Source organism: Lissotriton vulgaris, unplaced genomic scaffold (assembly GCF_964263255.1).
Source record: "Lissotriton vulgaris unplaced genomic scaffold, aLisVul1.2 SCAFFOLD_2040, whole genome shotgun sequence".
Classification (NCBI taxonomy): Eukaryota; Metazoa; Chordata; class Amphibia; order Caudata; family Salamandridae; genus Lissotriton; species Lissotriton vulgaris.
This window is the reverse complement of record NW_028252333.1, coordinates 100,633-127,047: the sequence shown is the minus strand read 5'-3', so window position 1 is coordinate 127,047 and position 26,415 is coordinate 100,633. Positions and strand designations below refer to the sequence as shown.

The following is a 26,415-nucleotide window of genomic DNA, read 5'->3' as shown; positions in this document are numbered from 1 at the left end:
GCCATTTCAAATTAGGCCGTGCGGCAGGAGGATCGGCCATAAGCGGTGGTGCTCGACATACACATTGTGCAAGGCTATAGAATGCACAAAGTAGAAGCACTTAACATAAATGGATAGCCCATGTCAAAGACTGTTACACCCCTGACCCTGCTGAACCTGGCTGTGCATCACAAGTGCTAACTTCAAAATGTACCAAAGCTATAAAATAGTGGCAGATGCCCCGGGATAGACAATCCAGAGCAAAGTGTTCGATATACGCTGGGGGCACAGAGACACAGGGCACATTCAACTTTCAGTACAAGAGCTTATTCATTGATTAAAAGGCAAGTAAACGCGTATGATTCACACTACACACTCCCAAAAATTGGAGAGACTTGCAAAGACACCGCGGGGTGTATTCGTTGTTCCCAAGTTACTCTTACTCAAACCACCACCACACCCACCGGGATAGGACGCAACAGCCTCCGATGCCTTCTAATCAACACCCGCTCTGCCCGCAAACACACCATCGAACTCTGGGACCTACTCGACTCCACCTCCCCAGACGTCGCCATCCTGATGGAGACCTGGATTAAACCCTTCCTCCGCACCCGAAATTGCCATAGCCATCCCTGACGACTAAATGATTACCCGTAGGGACCGCACCAACAGTAGAGGTGGAGGAATCGCCATTGTCCACAGAAACACCCTCAGATCTGGACCAGCAGCGACGACACGCTTGTCGCCGCCGAACACCTGCACTTCCAGATCCACACCGACCCCAACACCATTCTCAGAGGAACCCTCATCTACAGACCACCTGGCCCCCGGCCGCAGTTCAGCGACTCCATCACAGACTTCATCAGCACGCACGTCCTTGCATTTATGGACTACATCCTCCTCGGAGACTTGAACTTCCACCTCAAGAACGCCAATAACAGCAACTCTGCCACCCTGCTCGACAACCTCGCCATCCTCGGACTCAAACAGCTCGGCACGACTCCCACTCACTCCGCCGGACACATGCTCAACCCCATCTTCTCCGCCAGCAACCACGTCACCTTCAGCTACACCACCAAACTCCACTGGGCCGACCACCGCTGCGTCCACTTCACCTATGAGAAGCCTACCACGCACCACCACGCACAATGGGCCCCCGGCAGCTGGAGCAAAGTCACCGAAGACGAGCTAGTCACCACCCTCGCCCTAACCCCACCAACGTACACTACCAACACCGGCTCTGCCGCCCTCAACCTCAGGCAATGGCTCGACAACTGCTCCAACACTCTCGCCCCGATCAAGAAACCCTTGAACAGACGCGCCAACAGAAAAGCCACCTGGTTCACCGTCAACCATCAGGCATCCAAGCAGGCCTGCCGCAGGCTCGAGAAGAAGTGGCACCACAAACACCGGACAGCAACACAGCTTACAAGAGCGCCATCCGCAGACACCACCAGCTCATCCGAACCACAAAAAGGACCTCCTTCAAAGAGCGCTTTGACAACAACGCACACAACAACAAAGAGCTCTTCAACAGCTGCCTGAAACTGAACTCGGACGAGACGGAGGTCCTCATCAATGGATCCACCCCCTCCACCTGGGACGACTCATGGTGGCCAGCTGCACTGGGAGCTACACCGACGCCCACTGACCACGCATGCAATCTGGGAGTCATCCTGGACTCGGCACTGTCTATGACCCAGCAAGTGAACGTCGTCTCCTCCTCCTGCTTCACCACCCTCCGCATGATCTACAAATGGATCCCCATTGGTACCAGAAGGACAATCACCCAGGCCCTTGTCATCAGCAGATGACTGGACTACGGCAATGCTCTATACGCAGGAACCTCAATCAAACTTCAGAAACGACTACAACGCATACAGAATGCCTCTGCATGCCTCATCCTCGACATCCCCCACCACAGCCACATCACAGCTCACTTGAGAGACCTGCACTGGCTCCCCGTCAACAAGAGGTTCACCTTGAAGCTCCTCACCCACACTCACAAAGCTCTCCACAACACCGGACCAGCGTACCTCAACAAACGACTCACCTTCTACACCCCTAACCACCAGCTTTGCTCCGCTGACCTTGCCCTCACCACCGTTCCCCGCATCCGTCGAGTGACCACCGGTTTCCGATCGTCCTCCCACCTCGCCGCATAAACCTGGAACACCCTCCGCATCTGTCTACGACAGACCCAGGACCTGTTGGCCTTCAGGAGACTCTGCAAGACCTGGCTGTTCGAGCAGTAGTGGCACCCCTGCCCCCCCCAGCACCTTGAGGCCCTCACAGGTATGTAGTGCGCTCTACAAATGTACTGATTGATTGATTGACTTGGTCTGGTGTAGAGTTGGGAATCACACATCATCTCCTTCTTCATCATGTTTTTCTTGCAAACTTTTTTCATTTAGTCACCGCCCATTCATCGTGTCCTCACCTGACCTCCCCTTCATCATGTCCTCACCTATAAATGCAAAATGTTATTTTCCTTTGGCATAGTCCATATTTCCGCATCTGTGTCCCTCCTTCACACACTTTCACCTTAATAGTCATTCGCACACAAGTGAACATTGCTGTACAGAGAGGCCCATGATTGGATAAGCATGTAGTCATCAGACCTTTATGACCTACTGACAGGCACTGTGAGGACCGTGCATTTCTTTCAGCCCCAATTCCAGAGATCTCAATCGCACCATGTGATAAACACCCAGTCGTATCCTGAAATTATCCAGACACCTAGAAGTGACTCAGTTCAGCTTAGATACTATACAAGTGGAAAATTAGTGTATAAAATAAGTACAGAAACACAACAGCAAAAAAATGCAAATTTAGTTAGTCGATGAAAGATGACTAAAACTTTAATAGGGACTCCACCGCTGACATGAATTACCTTACAGTATTGGTGAGAAATAGATCAGTATTTTAGAGCACATTTATCAAGTAAAAATGTGAACGTATGGCCCGGTACAGACCTATTTCATAATGGCTGTCTTGATGAGTATTCCTCTGTGGGCTAAAAGACGCCCCCAGGCGTATCTGAGCATCAGGAGACCTTAGAACGTGCCTCCTACTCCAACCACAGTCCTGTGACACCTCTGGCCCTCTTCCTCAATAGATTAGCTTGCCCTGTTGCACACTGAGAGAAAGACAAGCAAGTCACTCATCTTTTTAAATGACAAGCTGCTCCCAGGCGCCACAACCTCTGGGCTCAAAGGAGAATTAGGTGCGCGAGTAGGCACACACCTTGCTGTTAACATAGCTCCAAATGGTTTGAGCTTTAGGCGTCACTGAGCTTTTCGTCTGGCGCTGTGGCATCGCCCACATCACCCTAGAGTCAGGCCTGATAACACACCAAGTGTGTCCTGAGCCCCATACTCACAATACCACCAATCAATACCAGATGCGTCATCTATACTACTATTATAAAGAGGGAGCTGAAACCTTTGAGGTGGTTAAACTCAAGAAGTACTGCACCAATCACAACACCCAATACAGCATTGGAAAGGGGAGTTGCAGCAGATGGACATAGGCTATACAGGTGGCCACCATATACATTAGAAACATAAAAAGAACCATAGGAGTAAAGTAGTCCCTTGTGGGCATGGGCGTTGGCGTGGGTGTGTCAGGGGGCGTGTTTGTGGGCGTGTCAAACTACACACATTTTACTTTGTGGCCGTAACCTTTGGCAGAGGGGCGTGGGCGTGTCAAACTACACACTGAGAGGGCCGTGGGCGTGTCGGGGCGTGGACGTAGCCGTCTCAAAGTACACGCATTATACTTTGTGAGAGGGGCGTACCACAACAGCGTTCTCAGAGGGGCGTGCCACAAATTTTATAACAAAAAATGGCTGCGTCATTCAGTAGCGCGCCCAATCACTTCTCACACTTCCGTACAAGGTGCGCCGCATTCACGCACATTGCCATTCAGGCAGCGTTAATAACAGCAACCTTTGTGGGCATAAGCATTACCGATCTCAACCGGGGATAAACGCAGGCGTCTCACAATGCACACGCCCACACGTCTCAGAATGCACACGCCCACACACAACAACGCTGAACAGCACGCACACCTCACGACGTGCACAAACGCTAATCACTGTGATGAGATTAGCGTTCATGCACGTCATGAGGTGTGCGTGCCCTTTAGTGTTGTTGTGTGTGGCCGTGTGCATTCTAAGACGCCTTCTGCATTGAAAAGCGGTGGGGTAGCGTTCGGTAAAGTTTGCCGTCCTTAAGGTAAAACTTTTTTATACCCGGACAACGTCGGGACGGGCAGCTAGTTAATTATAATGGGGTGTCATGGTAAATAAGGCAGGCCTACCTGCTTTATCAAGAGGTCTCCCCATTACTAATAGTAAACACATTTTCTACTTTGATAAGGTAATAAAATAAAAGGGGAGTCAATATATGTATAAGACAGACCCACTGGCTTTTTCAGGGTATTACCACATTAATAAAATCAGCTTCATGTCATCGCTCAACCTTGTATCGCCATTGCAGATGTCCTCTGCACACCTTCCTTTCCCAGGAGTTAAACACTGTTGATTGCTCCTTTTGTGTGAGGGGGCATTTTTTTCTCTGTAAGGGAGGAGAGGGAAGAACCTGGCCTAGTAGCGGGGGTAAAGATCTGGAATCTGATTATGAGCCAAGCCAGAGAAATATGACAAATCTTAAAGGCCGATAAGGTGTTCATGTCGGTAAATGGGAACGACAGATTCAAACAGTGCATTTTTATCCACATATTGGTATCCTGCTGGTGGGCCTAAGTGGAACAAAACTGTACTTTTAGTCAGATTTTGCCTTTAATATACACACAGTATAAACACTACACATTTTCAAGTAAGCACACACTACAAACCTACACTATGAATGCCTCCTAATATTATAAGACCTACCCTAAGTCAGTACCAGTCCCTGAGGAGTCCCTTCTGCAACAGGCTATCTGTGTGCAGATACAAGGCAGCACACTGCAGTAGTCTCACACACAGAAACCACACACAAACGCACATATGTGTGTTCATGTAGAATCAGCCCTGTGCCTCTCACCATAGCTGCCCGGCAGCAACCATATCCTAAAAGGCGGACACTGGCAGTTAACACGCTCAGTCTAATTATAGTGAATTAACTGTGAGTGAAACTAGGGTAGTGAGACTCACCCATCGTAAAGTCCAAAATTCATCAGGTATTCAAAAAGAAAAATTCTGCTAGACTAGATTGGTAGAACCAATTTGCTACTCGTATGTAACTACTGACAGGTGTGTCCTGCAATTGGGGCTTGAGTTTGTTGTGTAAAGAGGTCCTGTTTAACCCCTTCCATGCTCATGACGAGCTCAGCTTGTCATGAGGCACACTGGAGCTGTGCTTATGACAAGGTGAGCTTGTCATGAAATAATGCCTTTCAAGCTTTTCCAGCACAGGAGGGGAAAAGCCATAGCAGCCAAGGTGTTAAAAAAACACACAACCTACCAGCTTGAACATTGAGTTACTAAATGCTCTTGACACCAGCCCTCCGGTCTCTTTCCCTTTCCACACATCAAGCAACATCAGAGCACTAACTGTTGGACATCTACCGTACACCCAGCAAAATAGAGCATATTGTAGGAACCAAGTTGGTGCTCTCCCAAACAAATCCCTCAGCTTCTGTAAATATCACAAATTTCTTATCAGTGAAAAGGTACCACGTGCACACCTCCTTCCTCTTTCCATCTAATAATATTTATACCACTGACGCATTCCTGACATCTTGAACAAAAATCTCACAGTGTAAAGAGGGGGTGGGGCCTTGGAGGGGGCCGGGCCAGCCTCATGCCAAGAAGTACCTAAGTACTGCTACCCGCCAGGCACCCTCCTCCTTCCACAAGCAAAAAGCTTGCTGAGGCTGGTGCCGATGTCCTTTGGTGTTTCCCACCTCTTAATGGAAGTCAGTAGTTCAAAGCATCGAAAAACAAGCTGGAAAACCACTATTTACACTGGTTTCCAGCTCGTTTTGCCTGCCACTGTGTGATATCGGCTCTTCACCGGCTGACCGTGTGATGGGAGCCGATATTGTGTATCACATGGTGGACCTGTGTGAGTTGGCAGGTATACTGGCTGCCTTCCCGAATTTAATAAGTCCCAAAAGAGGTGTGTTTTCCTCACATGGTTTTGGAATCCTGGTTTTCTTTTTTAGGGCTCGGCCTAGCGTTACACTGCGCAGCAGTGTTTGCGCAGTCGAGATTTTATGTTTTGGCAGCCCCGTCTTTTTCCGATTCGGGGCGTGTTTTTTGCAGTTTTTAACTCGTGACGTCACCCGTCACTCAACTGCTAAAACCACGTCCCGAACGCGAAAATGGCGCCGCTTTTGTGACGCCATTTCAGTGCTCGCTAGGCAGTAAAACACATGTTCCCTGCCAAGCCTGCTTCAGCCCTTTCCCGTGTCGGCACCGTTTCACTTCAGCCCCTTCCCGTGTCCGCCCCCGTTTCACTTCAGCCCCTTCCCGTGTCCGCCCCCGTTTCACTTCAGCCCCTTCCCGTGTCCGCCCCGTTTCTCTGCAGCCCCTTCCTGTGTCCGCCCCCGTTTCAGCCGACTCGTCATCAGAGGCTTGCTGTATCAACCTGAGAGGCGCTTGTTCTCCAACTGAAACCCAGAAGCTGCATGACATCATTGAATAGGCAAACGAGAATGGGGTCAGGCGCCTGCGTTGTCCTAGTCGCGACCGCCGACCCCCAGCCCCCGTGTGAGCGGAGTGCCGCCTGCTGCCAGGTCCACTGCGCCCAGGAGCTATATATCTTGAGACATCAGTATTAAGAACATTGTTGTTTTCAAAATCTGTCTAATCCTGTTCGTAAACCTGGTATCTCAACATGAATTTATCCTTGCCCTCTAATCGATACAAGAGTCATTGGTGATTTCTTCCATCATCTTATATACTGATGTGGGGATACTGAGAGAAAAACATTCTGACTGACACTGACCTGACCCCGGGTGCTCCTTCCCAGTATGTCATTGCGTGCCCCTGACCCCTTATTCACACCCTACCCACCCCAGTTCATGCCCCGTGGTACGCTGCCGGTGTCTGTTGAAGGGGTGAATTTAGCGGTGGTCTCTGTGCCTATTCGTCTCTGGGCCTCTCAGGTAGGGAGAATAGGTGACGGTGCCACCCGTCAGTGATTTCCACTCATTGGGGCCCCCTCCTCGGCTCTATGGCCCCCTGTCACTGCTCCCGCGGCCCATCCTCGGCTCCGTGACCCCTCTCGCTGCTCCCGTGGCGAGAACACAGTATAGAATACAATGTCTACACACTGGTGAAGCGCTGACCGGGTGTAAACATCATTGCATTGCCGTTTGTGTAGCGCTTCCCTGTCCTCTGCTTGGCCCAAAGCGCTGTCTTGGTTGTGAAATTATTAGCTGTCTGCATGAATTATGTGTCTAGTGCTTCAGTGCCCTGACAAAGTCATACAGCGCTGCGATTGGCATCGGGCGCATGGCGAGTCTTGTGTGCATGCAAGTGTGTTCATGTGTGTGCGTGCAGGTGTGAAGGTATGTGAGAGACTCTGTACAGGTGTGTGCGCATATTTATAAGTGTGTGTGTGTGACTGCAGCTGTGAGTGTGTATTTACAGGTGAGTGCACAATTGTGTGTGTGTGCATGTGTAAATGAATGTGAAAAGCTGTGTTTGTGTTTACAGGTGTGTGTATTTACTAGCATCCATCTTTTTGGGCCTCTCAGGCAGGGAGAAGAGGTGACGGTGCCACCTGTCAGTGAATGCCACTCGTTGGGTCCCCCTCCTCGGCTCTATGGCCCCCTGTCGCTGCTCCTGTGGCCCCTCCTCGGCTCCGTGGCCCCTCTCGCTGCTCCCATGGCTAGAACATAGTATAGAATACAATGTCTACACACTGGTGAAGCGCTGACCGTGTGTAAACATGATTGCATTGCCGTTTGTGTAGCGCTTCCCTGCCCTCTACTTGGCCCAAAGCGCTGTCTTGGTTGTGAAATTATTAGCTGTCTGCATGAATTATGTGTCTAGCGCTTCAGTGCCCTGACAAAGTCATACAGCGCTGCGATTGGCATCGGGTGCATTGTGAGTCCTGTGTGCATGCAGGCATGTTCATGTGTGTGCGTGCAGGTGTGAAGGTATGTGAGAGACTCTGTACAGGTGTGTGCATATATTTGTAAGTGTGTGTGACTGCAGCTGTGAGTGTGTATTTACAGGTGTGTGCACAATTGTGTGTGTGTGTGTGTGCATGTGTGAATGAATGTGAAAAGCTGTGTGTGTGTTTGCAGGTGTGTGTATTTACTAGCGTCCGTCTTCGTGAATGTATGTGAGATGCTGGGCGCGAACAGTTGTGTGTTTGTATGTACTGGTGTGTGTCTGTAGGTGTGAGAGTATTTGAGAGGCTTTGTGTATTTGGTGTGCTTTTGTATGTACTGGTGTGCGTCTGAGTGCATGTGTGAATGAATGTGAAAGGCGGAATGTGTGTTAACAGGTGTGTGTACTAGCATCCGTCTGTGAATGTATGTTAGATACTGGGCACAAACAGGTGTGTGTATGTTCTGGTGTGTGCGCAGGTGTGAGTGTATTTGAGAAGCTGTGTGTGTACAGGTGTGTATTTGGTGTGTGTTTGTATGCAGTGTTGTGCGTCTGTGTGCAGGTGTGAATGAATGTGAAAGGCTGTGTGTGTGTTTACTGGTGTGTGTGTGTGTACTAGCGCCTGTCTGAATGACTGGGCACGAGCAGGTGTGTGTATGTACTGGTGTGTCTGTAGGTGTGAGTGTATTTGAGAGGCTGTGTGCGCGCAGGTGTGTATTTGGTGTGTGTTCTGGTGTGTGCGCAGGTGTGAGTGTATTTGAGAGGCTGTGTGCGAGCAGGTGTGTGTTTGTATGTACTGGTGTGTGCGCAGGTGTGAGTGTATTTGAGAGGCTGTGTGCGCGCAGGTGTGTATTTGATGTGTGTTTGTATGTACTGCTGTGTGCGCAGGCCTAATGGATGAGGCACTGGCCTCCTAAGCCAGGGATTGTGGGTTCGAGTCCCATCGCGCAGCCAAGATTTAATGTTTCTTAGTAGGGGGCTTGAACCCACCCCTCTTCTCCATTGGCTGGCTTTCTAAACGGAGGCCAGCCATTGGAGGAGAGGGGCATCACTCGGTTCAAGCCCCGTCTTTTCCAGATTCGGGCGCGTGTTTTTTCTCTTTTTTCTTGTTTTCGTTCTGTGCTCTTCCCATTGGCTGGAATTTTACCTTCCAGGCAATGAGAAGAGGAGAGAACGAAAACCACGCCCCCGAATCTGAAAATGACGCTGGTTTCCCTCGGAGAAACGTGGTGGCGCTTATTAAGCCTTCTGTGGCTTCTTTATTTAATTATTTGGCAGCGGATTGGCTCTACTGGTGGTGCTTCAGTCCCTTCCCGTGCCCGCCCCCATTTGACTTCAGCCCCTTCCCGTGTCCGCCCCCGTTTCAGCCGACCCCGTCATCAGAGGCTAGAAAGATGGTGGTGCTTCAGCCCCTTCATGTGCCCGCCCCCGTTTCAGCTGACCCCATCATCAGAGGCTTGCTGTATCAATCTGAGAGGTGCTTGATCTCCAACTGAAACCTGGAGGCTGCATGACATCATTGAATAGACAAACGAGTATCGGGGAGGCGCCTGCGTTGTCCTAGTCGCGACCGCTCTGTGTGTGTGTGTGTATGGGGATCTGTGTGTGTGTGGGGGGCTTTGTGTGTGTGTGGGGCTCTCTCTGTGTGTGTGTGTGTGTGTGTGTGTGTGTGGCTCGCTGTGTGTGTGTGTGGCTCGCTGTGTGTGTGTGTGGGGCTGTGTGTGTGTGGGGGGGGCTCTGTGTGTGTGTGTGGGGCTCTGTGTGTGTGTGTGTGTGTGGCTTGCTGTGTGTGTGGGTGGGGCTCTGTGTGTTTGAGGGGGGCTCTGTGTGTGTGTGTGTGTGTGGCTTTCTGTGTGTGTGGCTCTGTGTCCACGAATACTCTCTACTACTCTCTAATGCTCACCTATTGCCGTTGTAAATGACAATACCATTTATTTATGTTTTATAAAAAAAAAGAAAATAAATGTCATGAGCAATTCCAATAGCTCTACCTTTAATAATGTCGAGACCATTGCATTGTAAATGCTTGTTGTTTATTGAATCCACTGACATTTGGCCAGGCATTCCAGTTTTGGAAAGTTTTCATTACAAGTGTTCTGGGGTAATGATCACCTCGCTTAGCATGTCGTTTGAGATTAAGCTCCTCAAAAGATTCTTGTCCAGGTTACCTTCCAACTTGCACCACCCTACTTTATATTGTAGTTGTGCCACTAGGTAATAGCTCACCATATCTGGCACAATTAAGTCCCTTCCCTCGGTTATCTCTCAGTATGCTTAGCTTTACTCTGTTTCTCTTTCCTCCAAAGGAATTGCATTAGCATTTTGTCCCCATCAGCATACAGTGATTCTGGTAGCTTACACATAGTGTCCTGAAATGTGTATAGACATCAACGCCTGGATTCCGTGGCCGAACACCATTGTCCAATGAATAACAGCGGCAGCTTAAACCTTAAGTCTATTGACTTCCAGCAGTTAGCTATCACATTACTAAAATTTAGTTTGCGACACTAAGGGCTGCAGTTTCCCACCGAAGAAGGAGATTCAGAGGTTCATTTGTTGAGCAGCTGTTAATGGCACCCAGTAGAAATAGCCGTGATTTATCCAAATTTATCCTAATACCAGAAATTTCAACAAACTGATCCATCTCTCACAACTGTGAATTATCATGAGCAGTGGATCCCTGAGTGACACAAACATGTACTCAGCATGCACTGAAATGAATGCTCTACATTTCATACCCATTTCCCCATCCCTTACAAGTCATTCAGTCATATAGTGGCTAGAGGTTCAACTGTCAAGATGAACAGTACGAAAACACATGGTTTCCCTGTCAGATTCCATTACCCATCTCCCATCTGCTCACACTCCTGCTAATAGAGCAGTATACAGTAATTGAACTTAGAAGGCACATTTCGGACTACAATCAATCTTTTTCAGGTCTTGCAATAATTATGCCCTCCCAATTATGTCAAATACTTTTTCAATATTGCGAGTGCGCAGGTGCATGATTTCCAATCTCTCAACTGATGGATCTTTTTAAGTTGACTGAGACGCCAAGGGAGTTAGCAAGAACAAGACAATTCAATCTTTGTGAAGTTCATTTTGCCACACAGTAAGGACCTGAAATCAATGACTGAGGTTAAGGAATTTTATTTCCAGTTAATAGTCAGTCCAATATGAATGTATGACGTTACAACACATACATTTACAATGCATGCCTTTACAACACAGTTTTTACATCGCAACATCCTTTACAACACATACATTTACATCGGAACCAACTACAACGATTTTTTTAAAACTAAGGGGCATATTACCAACGTTAAGCGATATTTACCGCTAACGATGCTTAGCAACGAATTTTTTAACGCCAAGCATCGCCGAAAATTATCGCAGAGATAACTTGCTATTAGCAAGGTTTATCTCAGAAATGATAAAAATCCTCACGCTAACTGCCAACTGAGAGATTATCGCTGGAAAACCAACGATAATCTCTCAAAGTTTGGCGTTAGCTTGATGATAGGGGCTCACAAATTTAGCCATGATATCCACCTTCCATAGGATATCATGGCTAAGTCAGGAAAATACCAGGTGTAAAAAAAGCAGTGCTAACCGCGGTTAGCGCTGCTTTTTTTATCACTAACAGGGTTAGCGAAATCCTTGATAATAGGAGAAATGTCGCTTAACAACATTTCTCCTATTATTTTTCTCTGGAACGCCCCCTTTGCATCTCATTAGAGAGACAAGGGGAAGCGTAGAGAAAAAGGGTGCTAACATGCACATTTGCGTGTTAGCACCCTGTTGCTGATAGGGAGATAATTTTATCTCCGCTTTCTTGGCTTTTAAAGCCAAAAAAGCGGAGATAAATCCCTTGATAATATGCCCCTACATTTACAACGCATTCCATTACATCGCATTATAACTTTCCAATGCATACCATTACAAAGCATACCATTATTTTGCATTTAAAGTAAGTGTTGAATAGTGTAGGGGTAAAAAAATACTATTCTAACTCCAGGGGGTGCAGCAGTAGGGTAAGTGTTGGATAGTGTAGGGGTACAAATTATTATTCCAACTCCAGGGGGTGCAACGGTAGGGTAAGTGCTGGATAGTGTAGGGGAAAAAAGTATTATTCTAACTCCAGGGGGTGCAAAGTAGGGTAAGTGTTGGATAGTGTAGGGGTACTATGAGTTGTAATGGTATTCATTGTAATGACATGCAATGTAATGCCTGCGTTGTAGTGACATGCGATGTAGTGTCATTCGTTGTAGTGACATGCAATGTAATGGATGTGTTGTAGTGACATGCGTTGTAAAGGATGTTGCGATGTAATGACGGCATTGCAAATGTAGTGCGATGTAATGATTGCGTTGTACAGGTTGTTTCCCGTCCAATATATATGCTTATCAGGAGAGTATTACAAAAATACAAGATTACAGCTGGCAAGCTGAAATATTGCAACGGTTCAGTCTTAGTAGGATAAGATACCAATTAATCACTGTCATAGCAATACAAAAACTAAGAATTAGCAATAGGTGTTCATTAAAGAAACTCCAGCTCTCTCTCCTAAACATAAATATGTTCTAAAATCCTCTAATAAAGATTTTAAGTTTAGAATAATGATGGTTTCTAGAGTGGGGTCTCAAAAAAGTCAGAAATGTGAGTAGGTATCAGTATAGTGAAGTCTCAAGTAGAAGAAATTGGAATAAGGGTTTAGCACGAAGCTTCACAACTGTAAGAATAAAGGAAGTAGAGAGATCTGTACCCCTCAATGTCAAAGGAAATATGTTCTGGCTCCTAACAATGTGAACATTAATTAAAACAAAAAGAAACTTCAGCAATATTCGTATCTCTTCCCACCCCACCAGGAGCCAATCATGTCACTGATGGGTCATTGTGAGTGTGTAAGGGAACATTGCACATTAGGCATATGATATCTATGAAAAAAGAACATTTGGACATGTACTTCTGTGCACATACATAATGCTATGCTGGCATTCTGTTACATTTATATTATAACCTTTGTGAATTGGGTTCATTATGTTTGCAAACATTTCCAGTCACTATTAAAAAGCAATTATTTAAGGGGATGACCAGTTCACCAAGGATAGTGGGATCAGTTTCAAGACTCTTGAGCGTACCTGCTGTACCCCAAAGCATTTAATGCTGCCACCAGCCATGGCATGTGCACAGTGTGGGATTTTACAGTTGCAAAGACAGAAATTGTTTGTTCATAATTATGGGCCAAGAAAATATTTTTGCGACCAGAAATGCCTTCATTTATGACTGTCTGGAATTTGCCCTTTGATTCCTGAGGTGTAGAGTTGGCTTTAGTGCACTTAATTCTCCACCACAAGCAAAGGGAAAAAAAGAGTTGTAAAATCCCATGCAAGAGTTTGAGATTGGACAGAATAATGCCTTATTAGCCATGTAAAACTGTGCACGCCTACATATGTGTATATTTTTTTGGCATTCGCAATCTCTTATCCAACTTTTTCCCATCATGGAAATGCGGTATTACTCCAGGAAAGGGCTAGGACAGCGTTTTTTAACCTGTGGTCTGGGGACCCCTGGGGGTCCACTACATCTACTTAGGGGGACTGTGGCTGCTTAGACAAATTAAATATGAGCAGATGAATAAAATGTATTTAAATAAAGAAGCAAGATGTAAAATTGAAAAATAGAAAAGGTTCTGTAAATGTGAAGGGCTTTGAAAATGAAGTCTAAAAATTTAGTGGCTATCCTCAGGACTATTCGGTAGAGCAGTGCAAGTGCATCAAACAGAATATAATATGATAAATGAGCAGCCTCAATTGACTCCTTTTTATTTTGCAGATTACATCTTCTATGAGACATTTTCTTCACTTCCTGCCGAAATACCACTGCTGCTGATTGGAGCAAAGACCTGCAATTGCCTGTACAATCTCTCCGAATCGAGAAACCTGACTGAAAAGATTAAAGAAGGGATGCTGTGTGGTGTGAACCAGAACCGTCAAAATGGCGGTTGCCCTGTAAGTGCAGCTCAATTTGCTCCTAAACATTAAAATGTAACTAGACTAGATTGGTCCTCACAATTCCAGCCAAGTACCCAATGTACCATTGCATTAAGCTCAAAATCACTGTTTCTGTGACCACAAAATGCAGGTATGCAATGTATCAAAGATATTATTTGGTTTGGGAAAGACTTTTCTATTAGCAAAATGTCTCTTCCGACTCGCTACAAATTACTATTAGAAGGGAGCTTGAAAAGAGCGTCACCTCATGTTTGCTATTCATAATGAAATGTGTCAGTGGTATGTGACTGCAATTACATTGGCAAGTTGTAATGGTATCAGATTCACAAAAGGGAAGCTGTCCCTCTGGGACAGTTTCCCCTTAGTGAATCATGTTTGACCACCTTTGGGGGAGGAAGTGAATCATGTTTGACCTCCTTTGGGGGAGGTGACAGTAGTCCTCGAAACCACTGTCTCCTCCTACCAATGTGCTCCAAAATGGGGAAAAAACAGCACTTATCTCTCTAGAGGACACAGACTGCAGAAAAAACAAGCATTTGCAATGCAATCAGTCTCGCCTTTCGGCACTTATATGTATTTAGCTATGCTGCACATTAGCCTGGGTGCTGATACATCTACTGTTCTTTAACATGGAGGGTAAGTAAGCACCAAACTGATTGAGACCCCAGATATGGGAACACATGGTGAGAAATATTGCCTTTCAGCGGGAAATGGTACAGTCCAAACTTTTGTTTTAAATATAAAATCAGGGCCTTTGGTGGTCATATCACTGAAAATACAAGATTTGAAAGTAATGTTATTGTCTACAGGTGCTCGTGGAAGACAATTTCTATGGACTGGAAACTAGAGAATGCTAAAGTGATTTTGGTATTTTACTGAACTCTGCTGATCGTTTCCTATCAAATGTAAAGATGTAAATGTAAAGAGGCTTTTATATAGCGCATACTATCACTCCAGGGAGCATCTTGGCACTGTTGGTCACCCCAGGATAGAAAAGGGTGAGTAGGCTGGAACAACTCTAAGAGATCAAGCATTACACAAAGTCCTTACAGGCCGCGTCGGAGAGCGTAAAAACCCAGGTTTTTAGGGCTTTCCTAAACAGAGATTCTGTTGAAATTTGACGAAGTGCGGGAGGAAGTTTATTCCAGGCTCTAGAGCCTAAGACTGCAATGGATTTTCCACCTTTGGTCGCTAGTTTGAATTTTGGGACCACTAGTAAGTTGAGGTGGGAAGATCTCAGGTTTCGGGATGGCAGATGTCGTTCAAAGATGTTGGATAGATATCTAGGTCCTTTTGCGTGATAGGCTCTAAAGGTAATAGTCAAGATTTTAAACAACACGCGCTTATGGATGGGCAGCCAGTGGAGGGCACGGAGTGCTGCAGAAGCCGATGATTTCCTGGGCCAGCCCAGGACAAGACGGGCGGCGGCATGCTGGACCATCTGCAACTTGTGGAGCACGGTCTTGTTAGCTCCAGCATATAGACTGTTGCAGTAGTACAGTCTTGATGTGATAAGTGCCACCGCCACCGTCTTTCTCGTGGACAAAGGAAGGACATCGAAAAACTTCCTTAGCATTCGGATGATATGAAAGCAGGAACTTGCTACCCCAATGGCTTGTTGCTTGAATGATAGGGTATTGTCGAACTTAACACCTAGATTACGGGCAGAGGAAATGGTGTTTGGGGGAGCTTCAGCGCCTTCAGGCCACCACTGCTTAGGGGAGAATAGATTTTGCGAGCCGAATGGAAGCATTTCTGTTTTACCAGAATTACACTTCAAGTGGTTGATCTTCATCCATTCGAACGTCGCAGTTAAGCATGTTTTGAGATTTTCTTCAGCTTGTGGAGACTCCCTGTCGAGTACCAGAATGAGCTGCGTATCGTCAGCATAGGAAATAGTGCTGATCTGATACAAAGAGATTAGCTCGGTCAGGTGTACCATATAGAGATTGAAAAGTATTGGGCTCAAAGTAGAGCCCTGTGGTACCCCTGTTTTAATCGATTTTTCCTCAGATCTGTATTGGCCCAGCACAGTGATTTGTCGTCTATGGCTCAGGAAATTTTGGAACCACTCTAGCACTACTCCGCCTATCCCTGCGCTCCGGAGACGGTCAATCAGAATGGTGTGGGAGACCGTGTCGAAGGCCGCCGATAGATCGAGTAATATCAAGACGGCCTTCTTTCCAGAATCCATAGCGGAGCGCAGGGATTCAGTGGAGAATAAGAGTGCAGATTCGGTCGAATGTTTAGACCTGAAACCCGACTGATTCGGATGCAGGACATTCTTATCTTCCAGATAAGTGGTGAGTTGGTTATTGACGAATGACTCAGTCAGTTTGGATAACAGTGGCAACAGTGAGATAGGCCTTAGGTTGGAAAGAGTGGCAGGGTCGGGTAAAGGTTTCTTTTGAAGGGGTTTAACCGCGGCTAATTTCCAATCTAATGGAATATCTGCCGTTGCTAATGATGAGTTGATGATTTCATTCACTATGGGATTTACCTCATTAGCCAAAGCTCTTAAAAACATAGGCGGACATGGGTCAAATGGTGATCCAGACTTGCTAGACAGAATGGCCTGACGTGATTCCTCCAAAGAGATGGGGGCAAAAACATTAAAATGGGGATTAGATGGATAGTTTATTCCATTTGCTTCTGTAGATTTGTTTTCACGAGAGGTTGAAATTAAGGTTGGAGGTGGAAAATCCTTAACAATGGATTGAATTTTATTGTCGAAATAGTCTGCAATAGAATTACACAGTGATAGCGAGGGTGGGATATCCTGGGCAAGAGCTCTAGGATCAGTGAAGCTATTTACAATCTTGAATATTTCTTTCTGATTGTTTCCCGAAGATGCAATGGCCTCTGAAAAGTGGGCTTTTTTTGCTGATTTAATGGCGACATGATACTGTTTACGCGCTGCTTTGTAGATTTTATGGTCTTCTTCTGAGTATTTTCTGCGCCATCTGCGCTCTAATGCTCTCACTTTGCCTAATTCACTCTTCAGAGTGGAAGAGAACCAGGGGGCACTTCCTTTGGTTTTGTTGCTCATAGGGGTCATTTCCTTCAGCAGATCTTGTTGGTTACTAAGAAATGTAATCCAGTTACAGAAATGTTGATTGTCTATTGTGGTACAGCCGGATAAAATAGGTTTAGTCTCTATTACATTGGTTAAAAGATTTGGTTGGGCGAGGACTTTTTTCCAATCAGGTTTTTTTTCTCCTGTTGTTCTTATTTTGGTGTGTCTATGGGTGTTTAGAGGTGAGTTAAAAGTTACCTCAAAAGGGATAAGTTTATGGTCAGACCAAGTTTGGACTATTGGGGAAGTACAGGTCAGCAGGTTCAGATTTGAGCAAATACAGTCTAGTATGTGACCCGCGCTATGCGTGGCTTCTTTGTTTAACAGCGTAAGACCAAGAACATTAATGATATCCATAATACCCATTACTCCTGGATCGCTAGGGGAGTCGAGGTGAAAATTTAAATCCCCTAATAGAGTAAAGTGAGCAGCTCTAAATGTGAGATTGCTCAGTGCATCCCCTATGCTCTCTAAAAATTCTTGGGGTTGCCCCGGGGGGCCATATATCAAGGCTCCAGAGAATGACAGGGAGTCATGAATATTTAAACAAAATGCCATGGCCTCTGCTCCCTTTATATCAGATAGTTCATAAGTAGTGCAGGTCATGGTGTTTCGATAGATAATCGCCAGACCCCCTCCCCTTTGTTCTGGTCTATCAAGACTCTGGATTTGAAATCCTTCAGGGAGGGCTACCACTATATCAGGGGTCCACCAGGATTTTAGCCACGTTTCGGTTATAAAAAGAATGTTAAATAGATGCAGTTGCCAGAAAAAAAAAGGTCCTCAGCAGAAAGCAATTCTGGTATTTTATTGACAATTTCACAGGTCGTTTTCTATCAAGACAGTAAACAAAGACAGTTGAACAGAAAAAAAAAGTCCCTAAGCGGAAGCAGACAAGTCCTAGGGCTGATCTCCAGAGCCCACAAAGTACATATATAAGTATATACTAAAGTATATACAAGAGGTCTCGAATGCTCGACCTTACAAGCGGCCTTAAGGGCATGCTTTCCTTTTGAGTGGTGTCACTAGGGTTGGTGTCACCCAGTGCAGTAACTCATGGTGTCACCCCCTCACAACTTACCCCATAGACCTCCTCTTAAGTAAAACCCCTGAAATGAAAGTTTACACTTGCTTTATAATGAACTATGTCTGCAAATGGTGTGGTAAGCTAGCTTATACTGTGTGTAAAACAATTTTAAAACAATGTGAAAATTCATGTGCCTACCGTCGCAGGCTGGGTCCACGTAGTCCTATAATATAAAAGTAACTAGCCACTACTGAGCAAAGAAGGAAAAACTTCTGTTTCTCTCTGGTTACAGCTATTCTGTGCTGGAAATTGCATGAAAATTGATCGCAGTTACAACATAATACAAGTCGTCCTGTGTGTGAAGCAATAAACTGCCAGGCTCAGTCTGAAATGAATGGTGTGCACTAACCGGCATTGCGCTCTAGTATTACTCAAATGCTGATCAACTTAACAGTACAGAGTCTGTAGACCCAGAAAGCATGAATGACTCACCTGATTCCTGCTGGTAAACATGCGCTGGGGAGTGTATGCTCCATACTGAGCGCTTCGCCGCTTGTAATCGTCTTGGGCCTAAACTCTTCGGTTAATTGGGGCCAAGGGGTCACCAGTTGCAGCAGCAGTCAGCAGTTTAAGAATGGGGACACATCTCTACTGATCTGGGCCGCGCACTGGGACCAGAGGAGTGCCGCAGCCTTCCCGCGCAGTTTCCCTGTTCTGGCCAACCTTCCAGCGTTCCTCACATCTGCCGCCTCTGCCGCTGGTCAGCGCGGCACGGAGGAACGGGGACTACATCCCCCAGCGGCCCTCGCAAGCGGAAGTCGTGCATGCCCTGTCCCGCCCCCGGAGGTGCTCTTAGTCCAGCGAGAGCCCCGGGGAAGCGGGGGACACATCTGTACTGACCTGGGCGGCGCACGGGGAGCAGAGAAGCGCCGCAGCCTTCCCGCGCAGCTTCCCTGTTTTGGCCAACCTTCCAGCGTTCCTGACACCTGCCGCCTCTGCCGCTGGTCAGCGCGGCACGGAGGAACGGGGACTACATCCCCCAGCGGCCCTCGCAAGCGGAAGTCGTGCACGCCCTGTCTCGCCCCCGTGAGGTGCTCTTAGTCCAGCGAGAGCCCCCGCGTCGCGGGACGCGCACGGGCAGCGCCGGGCTAAGGGCGGGCCGTCTGTGGCCGTCCGGGTCAGGAGGAGGCAGGGCTGGGCCACCCCCCTGACATCGCTAGATGGGTAAGCGCAAGAAAGTTAATGATGCTGAGGAGGGGGGGAGCAAAGCTAAGGTACCAAAACACTCGAACTCCATTTTGACGTATCTTTCTTCTGCTGTGGGGGCTCATACAAAGGAAATAACAAACGCCGAACACAAACTGGGCCTGACATCCTCATCCCAGTCCAATAACCCTAATACTCAAGACATCAAGAACTCTGTTAAAACTTCCCATATCCCGCTCGAACCTGAGGTGGTTATTGCCAACCCCACCCTACCAGCTATTTCCGGTGCTGACAAATTCCCAGACTGTACCTTTATGCATCCTGCTTCCTCTAGTATCCAGCAGTGTGACCCATCCCCTAAACGGAAACGGGGAAAACTTAAGAAGGCCCCTGTTGTGCCTCTTGGGGTTTCAGACTCTTTGACAGATGGAGGCCCTATTTGTTGCTCGGATTGAGCCCCTACTCGTCGGTATTGCAAAGGACATCGTGGACACTTTGAAAACTTGTTTGGAAGGACTCTTAAAGAAGTGTTCACTTCTGGACAGACTTGTACATGATCACACCCTGCATTTAAAAGCACACAATGTGGGGCACGTAGGGAATGGTAATAGTGGTAATGAGGGGGCTAAAACAAGTGAGCTGGGACCACCCCACAGTGAGATGGTGCAAGCTAAAGTTGACGACAGGACGAGAGACCCTCTAATTCCCAGTAAAGGCTTGGAGGTTATTCGATCTCACCCTAATATTTCTGCTTGCCCGACTGAACAACCTAAGGTTTTCCAATCACAAAAGGGTGAGACCAAGCCAGGTTAACCTGCACTTACCACCGGATGCTGCCCCATTTGTTGCCATCTTTACCGGGGTACCCCCACTCATTGAGGGAGAGTCTGAACCTGTTTTAGACCTTATGGCAAGAGGGCGTTCAGGGTGTGATGATGTTTGCAGCGGGGCTCTAATCTCTGACAGAATTATTTTTGCAAGAAGGGTGGGCTGGATAGGGCGGCGTGCGAAGTCTGTACAAGGGGATTATGTGCTTATCAACTTTGACAGGGCTAATCTGGCAGATAGACTGTTTTGGGATGGGTCACATATTTCTACAAGAGATCAACTGAGACCTGTGCCTTTGGGTTATTTTTATCCCCCCTTTCTAAAATCTTATGGTGACCACCGACCATCAACCCGGAGGCAGGGGTTGATCCCAGTACCGGGGGGAACATACCCAGTTGTGCATGATTGCATTAACACCCTAAAAACAGTCACTGCAGCCCCGGTACCTATTCCCTATTTAGCATTTAGCCCCGTTGTGGGCGGCGGGATGGTCCTGAGTAATCGCTTTGCCCCTTTGTCGGGTTTAGAAGATAATGACTGACTGGCGGGCATGAGGCCTGTTACTACGGTTGAGGCTTCTATTCCTGATGAGGGTATAGCTTAAAAAATCCTCAGTTGGAATGTGGCTGGGGTCAGAGCTAAAAGAAGTAATGATGCATGGGTTAGCTTTGTTACTAGCCATGATATTGTAGCACTGCAGGAAACATGGGACACCTCGCCTGGTTTGTGGTTGTATGGTTTTGTAAGCTTTGCCGTTCCGGCAGTTCCTTGTAACACTGGTAGAGCCAAGGGAGGTCTCATTCTCCTTTTTTATTTAAAACTTAAGGGAGCCTTAAAATTAATTAATAGTAGCTCACCAAATCTTTTAATTGTGGAAAGGGAGGTTTCACCCAGCAAGAAAACCCTCTTTATAAATTTTTATAATTCCTGGAACAGGGATAATGACAATGACCATATCGCTACCCTGGAATCCTTTTTATTCAGTCAAGACAAAAACACGAACGATGAGTGCGTCCTATTGGGCGATTTTAATATCCACCCTTGTAACAACATATGTAGCATAGGCGATCCCTTGGGCCCCCCTAGTGTAGGGGCCACTCATTTTGAGCACACTAAGACCGGAAAGGCATTGGAAGAGTTGCTAGCTAATTCTAACCTATCTGAACCCACGACTCTGGATGGGAAGATGAGAATAAATACCTATAAGGGCTCAGAACCTGGGTCTGATATAGACTATATATTTGTGACCCCAGGGATCTTACATCGGGCTCTTTCCTATGTAACAGTAGTCTCCTTGTTCAGCGACCACAACCCTGTCCTACTTAAAGTGAAATGGGGGGACTCTATGGGATCCATGTCATGCCCTGCTAAGACTAGGTCAGTACAACGCTCTATGGATCAGGGGAGAAGGATAAAGTGGGCAAATGTGGTCCCTGAAACTTTTTATGCAGATCTCCTCCCAAAAATTGAGGGCTATATGGCCATTTGTGGGGACCCGAGTGCAACAAATCACGAAGTAATGGGGGCTTTTGAATCCATATGCACACATATCTCTTCAGATCTGACAGCCAAACTAGGGCTGGGGGCAAATAATCATCGCCGATGGTTTGACACCAAGTGTTCAAAAGCACACAGAGCACTCAAGTCAGCCTTAAAACACAATCCGAAAGACAAGGCGGTCATTATACTGCTAAGGAGAGAGCACAAACAAGCTACCAAACAAAGGATGGATGATATAAAGGCAGCGGCTTGGGATAATCTAGATGTTCTTCGGAATAGCAGCAAATTTTGGACAACAATTAATGAGCCTTATTTCTCAGATTCAGACAATCGTGTTACTGACTGTGTCATTCCCGATGACAAATGGCTGAGTCATTTTAGAACAGTCTACGGCGATCTGGACTCAGAAGCCCCTGGCTATATAAGGATAATCCCCGAGGCTGGACCAGTAGTTTTTAATGAAGTAGAAGTGGAGCTAGCAATCTCAGAGTCGACTAAAAATAAAGCCTCAGGACCAGACGGGGTGCCAGTGGATTTTTATAAACATTCCCCGAAAGTCTGGGCTAGAATACTGTCTAAGATATTTAACACTGCAAATGGAAACCTTTTTCCTACCTCCTGGGCTACCTCAATCATAGTGCCGATCTTTAAAAAAGGTCGGCGAGACGACCCAGGGTGTTATAGACCCATATCCCTCCTAGATTCTGCAATAAAGATCTTAGGCAGAGTCCTTCTGGTTAAGTTGAGGGACAGTATTGAAGGGTGTGGGGGGTTATCAAACATCCAGTGTGGGTTCAGGGAGAAAAGAGGTACCCTGGAGCAGTGCTCCAATTTGCACATGCTGATCGCCAGGTATACGGTAGCCAAGGAGGGGTCGCTATTTTTGGCTTTTATGGACCTCTCCTTGGCCGTCGACCTGGTGAACAGGGCCAAGCTATGGGCAATTCTCTTGGAACTTGGTATTGATGGGGCACTAGTTAAATTTATGGCATCACTCCACCAAGAGCTGTTCTCCCAAATCCGGGTCACCAATGAGGGAAGGTGCACATCCAGCTTTAAATCTATGTGTGGAGTGCGCCAGGGCTGTATTCTGGCCCCCCTCCTCTTTACCATCTACATTAACGGCCTAGGACAACATCTGGAGGAGGTGGGTGGGGACGTCCCGCGTATAGGAGAAACTAAGATTCCTGCTCTCCTATACACGGACAACGCTGTCCTCATAGCCCATACTGGCAACGGTCTGCAGCTTTTACTTGATGCATTTGGGGCATTTATGGACAGGCTGGACCTAAAGGTAAACGCTAACAAGTCTCACACCATGGTGGTCGGATTCCATAGAAATAGGGGCAAATCAAATAAAAATTTTAAATGTAAGGGAGAGGTGGTCACAAGGGTAGCTGTTTTCCCATACCTGGGGGTGCTCTTTGACGAGAGAGGTTCTTGGGGCCCTCAGGTAAGGGCAAAGAGTCTATCCGTGGCTAGATCAACCGCGGAACTCATGGGTTTTACAAAAAGGTTGGGGGCAAGGCCGATGGAGGCCTTACTCAAGGTCTACAACGCTAAATGCATTTCTATCGCAATATATGGGTCGGCCTTATGGGGACATGTACACTTAGAAACAATCCAGAGGGTAGAAAACAGGTTCCTGCGTTCTGTGTTGTCCGTGCCCCAGTCGTCCCCGACTTTTTCTACACACGCGGAGATGCGCCTGGATTATGTCACCGACAGGCTCAACCTGGCGCCTTTAACATTCTGGCTTAAGATCTGGCTTAATAAGGAACTAACCCTCAACCACGTGATTCTAGCTGATGTTATGTCCTTAGATAATCCCCATAAAGTGCCCTGGTTGGAGTACCTGAGAAAATCTTTTGAACATTTGGGACGCCCAGATCTCTTCTTGTCACCATCCTGTATTAGGAAGGCGGATGTGAATCTGGTCACAAAACAGTTTATGGAAAGGGCCAGATTAGCTAGAGAGGATAGGGAACTGTTGAAACCCACTGTGCGATCCCACTATATGCTCTTAGGTTCAAACTCACTTGAGCATTACCTTATAACTGTCACTAAGCCATTTCATAGGTTTTTATTGTTAAAGTTCAGGTTTAATTTGATTCATTTTTATTTGGGTAATTACCCAACATGGGTTAAACCAGATCTAGCAACCACTTGCACTTGTGATCAATTTTCAACCCAAGACACAATGCACTTTGTAATGTTTTGCGGGCTCTTCTCGGACATTAGAAAAAAATACTTGCGGCCTATTTTGAAGGAGGCTGGCTTTACGCAAGTGAGACCGGCATTGGTTTTCCTTCAGTCTCTGAGTAGTATCCGTACCACATTTTGTGTGGCTAATTTTTTAGTGGCGGCTTCGAGGAATAAATTGCATAATGCCCCACGGTCTGTGACACAATGAGTTTTTATCATGTTATTTATTTATGTGTTTTTAATCTTTTGATCTATTGTACTTCATATAACGAAAACGAAAATGTATCAAATAACTTTATATGTGTACATAAAAATGTTTTTATGCCTTTTATGATTTTTATAAATCGAATAAAGTGTATTTGACTGACTGACTGTTTAAGAATGTACCTGAACAGACGTTGCTGGAGCCTACCGAGAAGCACTTGTTTTTGCTTAGAAGTGTTTTATTCTTACTTGCCGGTAGTGACACTTCATTTTTTACGTGTTCCTGTTCGCCTGGCTGCCATTTGTGCCAGCCAGAGAGACCTTCACAGTACATATCCCCCTAAATAAAAGTGCTTACTGTAATATTGAAATAATTTCTTCGGGCAAGAAGAGACACATTATAAAGGGTTCTCTCTTGCGCCATTCTGTGTCGTCCTTCGCAGCGGCAATAAATCATCCAGTCCTGCGGACTTCCTCCTGTGAGCCTGGTGTACTACACAACATCGCCCAAAATAAACAGACCACAACATTATCACTGTAGCAAAAAAGGCCACTTTATTTAGATCAGGTAACTCTCTGAAATAGAAATCCTCTTTATTTCCTTATGTATACACAATTTGGTAAATTGCCAAAGCCTTTCACTTCTTACGTATAATGTTGAACTTTCTGACCAAAACCATCAATATATATACATTTTGAACCTTTTTCCAAAACCCTTGTTTTATTACCTTTCTTTCAGGTTGTACCAAAAGGATGGGTCAGCCCGCTCCAGACTTACCCACCCCCAAAACCACCTCTCCGCCTTGTCTTCCAGAGTACCTGTTTATTAGTGGCATGAAAATGTTTTGTTTTTTTTTGGGGTGGGAGGGTGTTATTTCGCACCCTACAAAACACTCCGGCCTCCCTTCCGAGCTCCACAGAATCTCTCTCGCGCTTCAGCGTTCAGTTTAGAACGATGACAGCGCGTGCCTTATCCCTACACCTGGCCTGTTCTATTCGGGCAAAAACCCCAGGGGAAGACTGCTCGCGCTGCGCTCCCCCTGGGGCCCCCAGTCGGCACATTCCTCATTGCGCCACTTAGAAGGGCAGGCACCAAAAAAGTTCCCTTTAACTTAGGCCTCAATGCTCGTGCTCACTACACCGGACAAGCTGAGGCAGGAAATTGAAAATCGGGCCCGCGCTGCGGGCGGGAATTTCAGCAGGGCTATAAAGATACATTGTAGGCAGCAGCAATGAATGAACAAAGTCATTAACTCTAGCTGGTGTCACAGGCCGGCGCCGGGGCGCGCTAGCAGTCTAGTGTCACGATGTCACCCCATGTGATGGTGTCACCCGGTGCGGTCCGCACCCCCGCGCCCCCCTAGTGATGGCCCTGTTCCTTTTGCAAACCACAATTCCTGCATTCACAGCAAATCGCAGGGGGTCATAAATAGCAATCCGTTTCATTAATATTAATTTGGTAATTTGGCAGGTCATTTTTCTGCTCTCTGAGAATGGACAATATCTGTTGCTACCTGTTTGTACATAGGTAGCATTGCACATTGCATACATTTTCACAAACCAGTCGGTGGAAAATTTGCACATCATGCTTCATGAACAGGGATCAATACACTGGGCTACAAGAGACTTACATTTCTGGAAGTGTAGTGTATAATTTCTGTGAGTGCTGTGTTGTGCAGCATTTTGTAGTGCTAAAGAGTGTGAAGGATTTTTTTATTTACATTTCTTTATTAGGTGTTCCTCCATATCAACAGATTACATACAAGTATCAGCATTAGTCTTTGTCACCTCAGCCGAGGTGGAACACTGTTTTGTATCAGTACAAATCAAGATTTAGACCACCGATGTAGCCAGTGGAGTAGACTCTTGTTCCACATTCCTGCACATTTTATAAACATTCCCAAAAACATAACTTCAACTAACCACCCCCACCCCTACTCCCTCCCCCTAACCCCCCCTCCACCCCAACCATCTACCCACCAGGTATGGGCACCTCGAGGTCTGTACTTCGTATGATCTATACTGGGACCCTTTGCGTCTGCCCACTGTGTCTCTGGGCTGTCCCCCGTGTGGAAGGTGTCAGCTCCTCATTTGCTTGTGTGGTGTGCCCCGTTATCTCTTGCATCATTGTTCCCCATGACAGCAGCACGTCCGGTCAGGTCTTCTATGGCCAGCCGCCAGTAGTCCTTAATTGTTGGGCACAGCCACACCATGTGCGGGGAAATCCGACGGAACTCTACGACATCTGGGGCAGTGTGGATCCCTGGATGCATCAATGGCATGAAGCCGCTTGGGTGAGAGATAA

At 46.6% G+C, this 26,415-nt stretch overlaps 1 protein-coding gene across 1 annotated transcript in view; it reads left to right on the top strand.

The window, feature by feature from the left end:
• The window catches only part of LOC147662587 (tryptase-like), a gene marked incomplete at its 5' end in the record, with an annotated part of 402,238 nt that overhangs the window by 335,392 nt on the left and 40,431 nt on the right, over nucleotides 1–26,415 (top strand). The window contains one exon of the mRNA XM_086951062.1: nucleotides 13,886–14,061. Within this exon, the coding sequence (XP_086807188.1) occupies nucleotides 13,886–14,061 (176 nt within the window). The remainder of the gene's footprint in view (nucleotides 1–13,885; nucleotides 14,062–26,415) is intronic.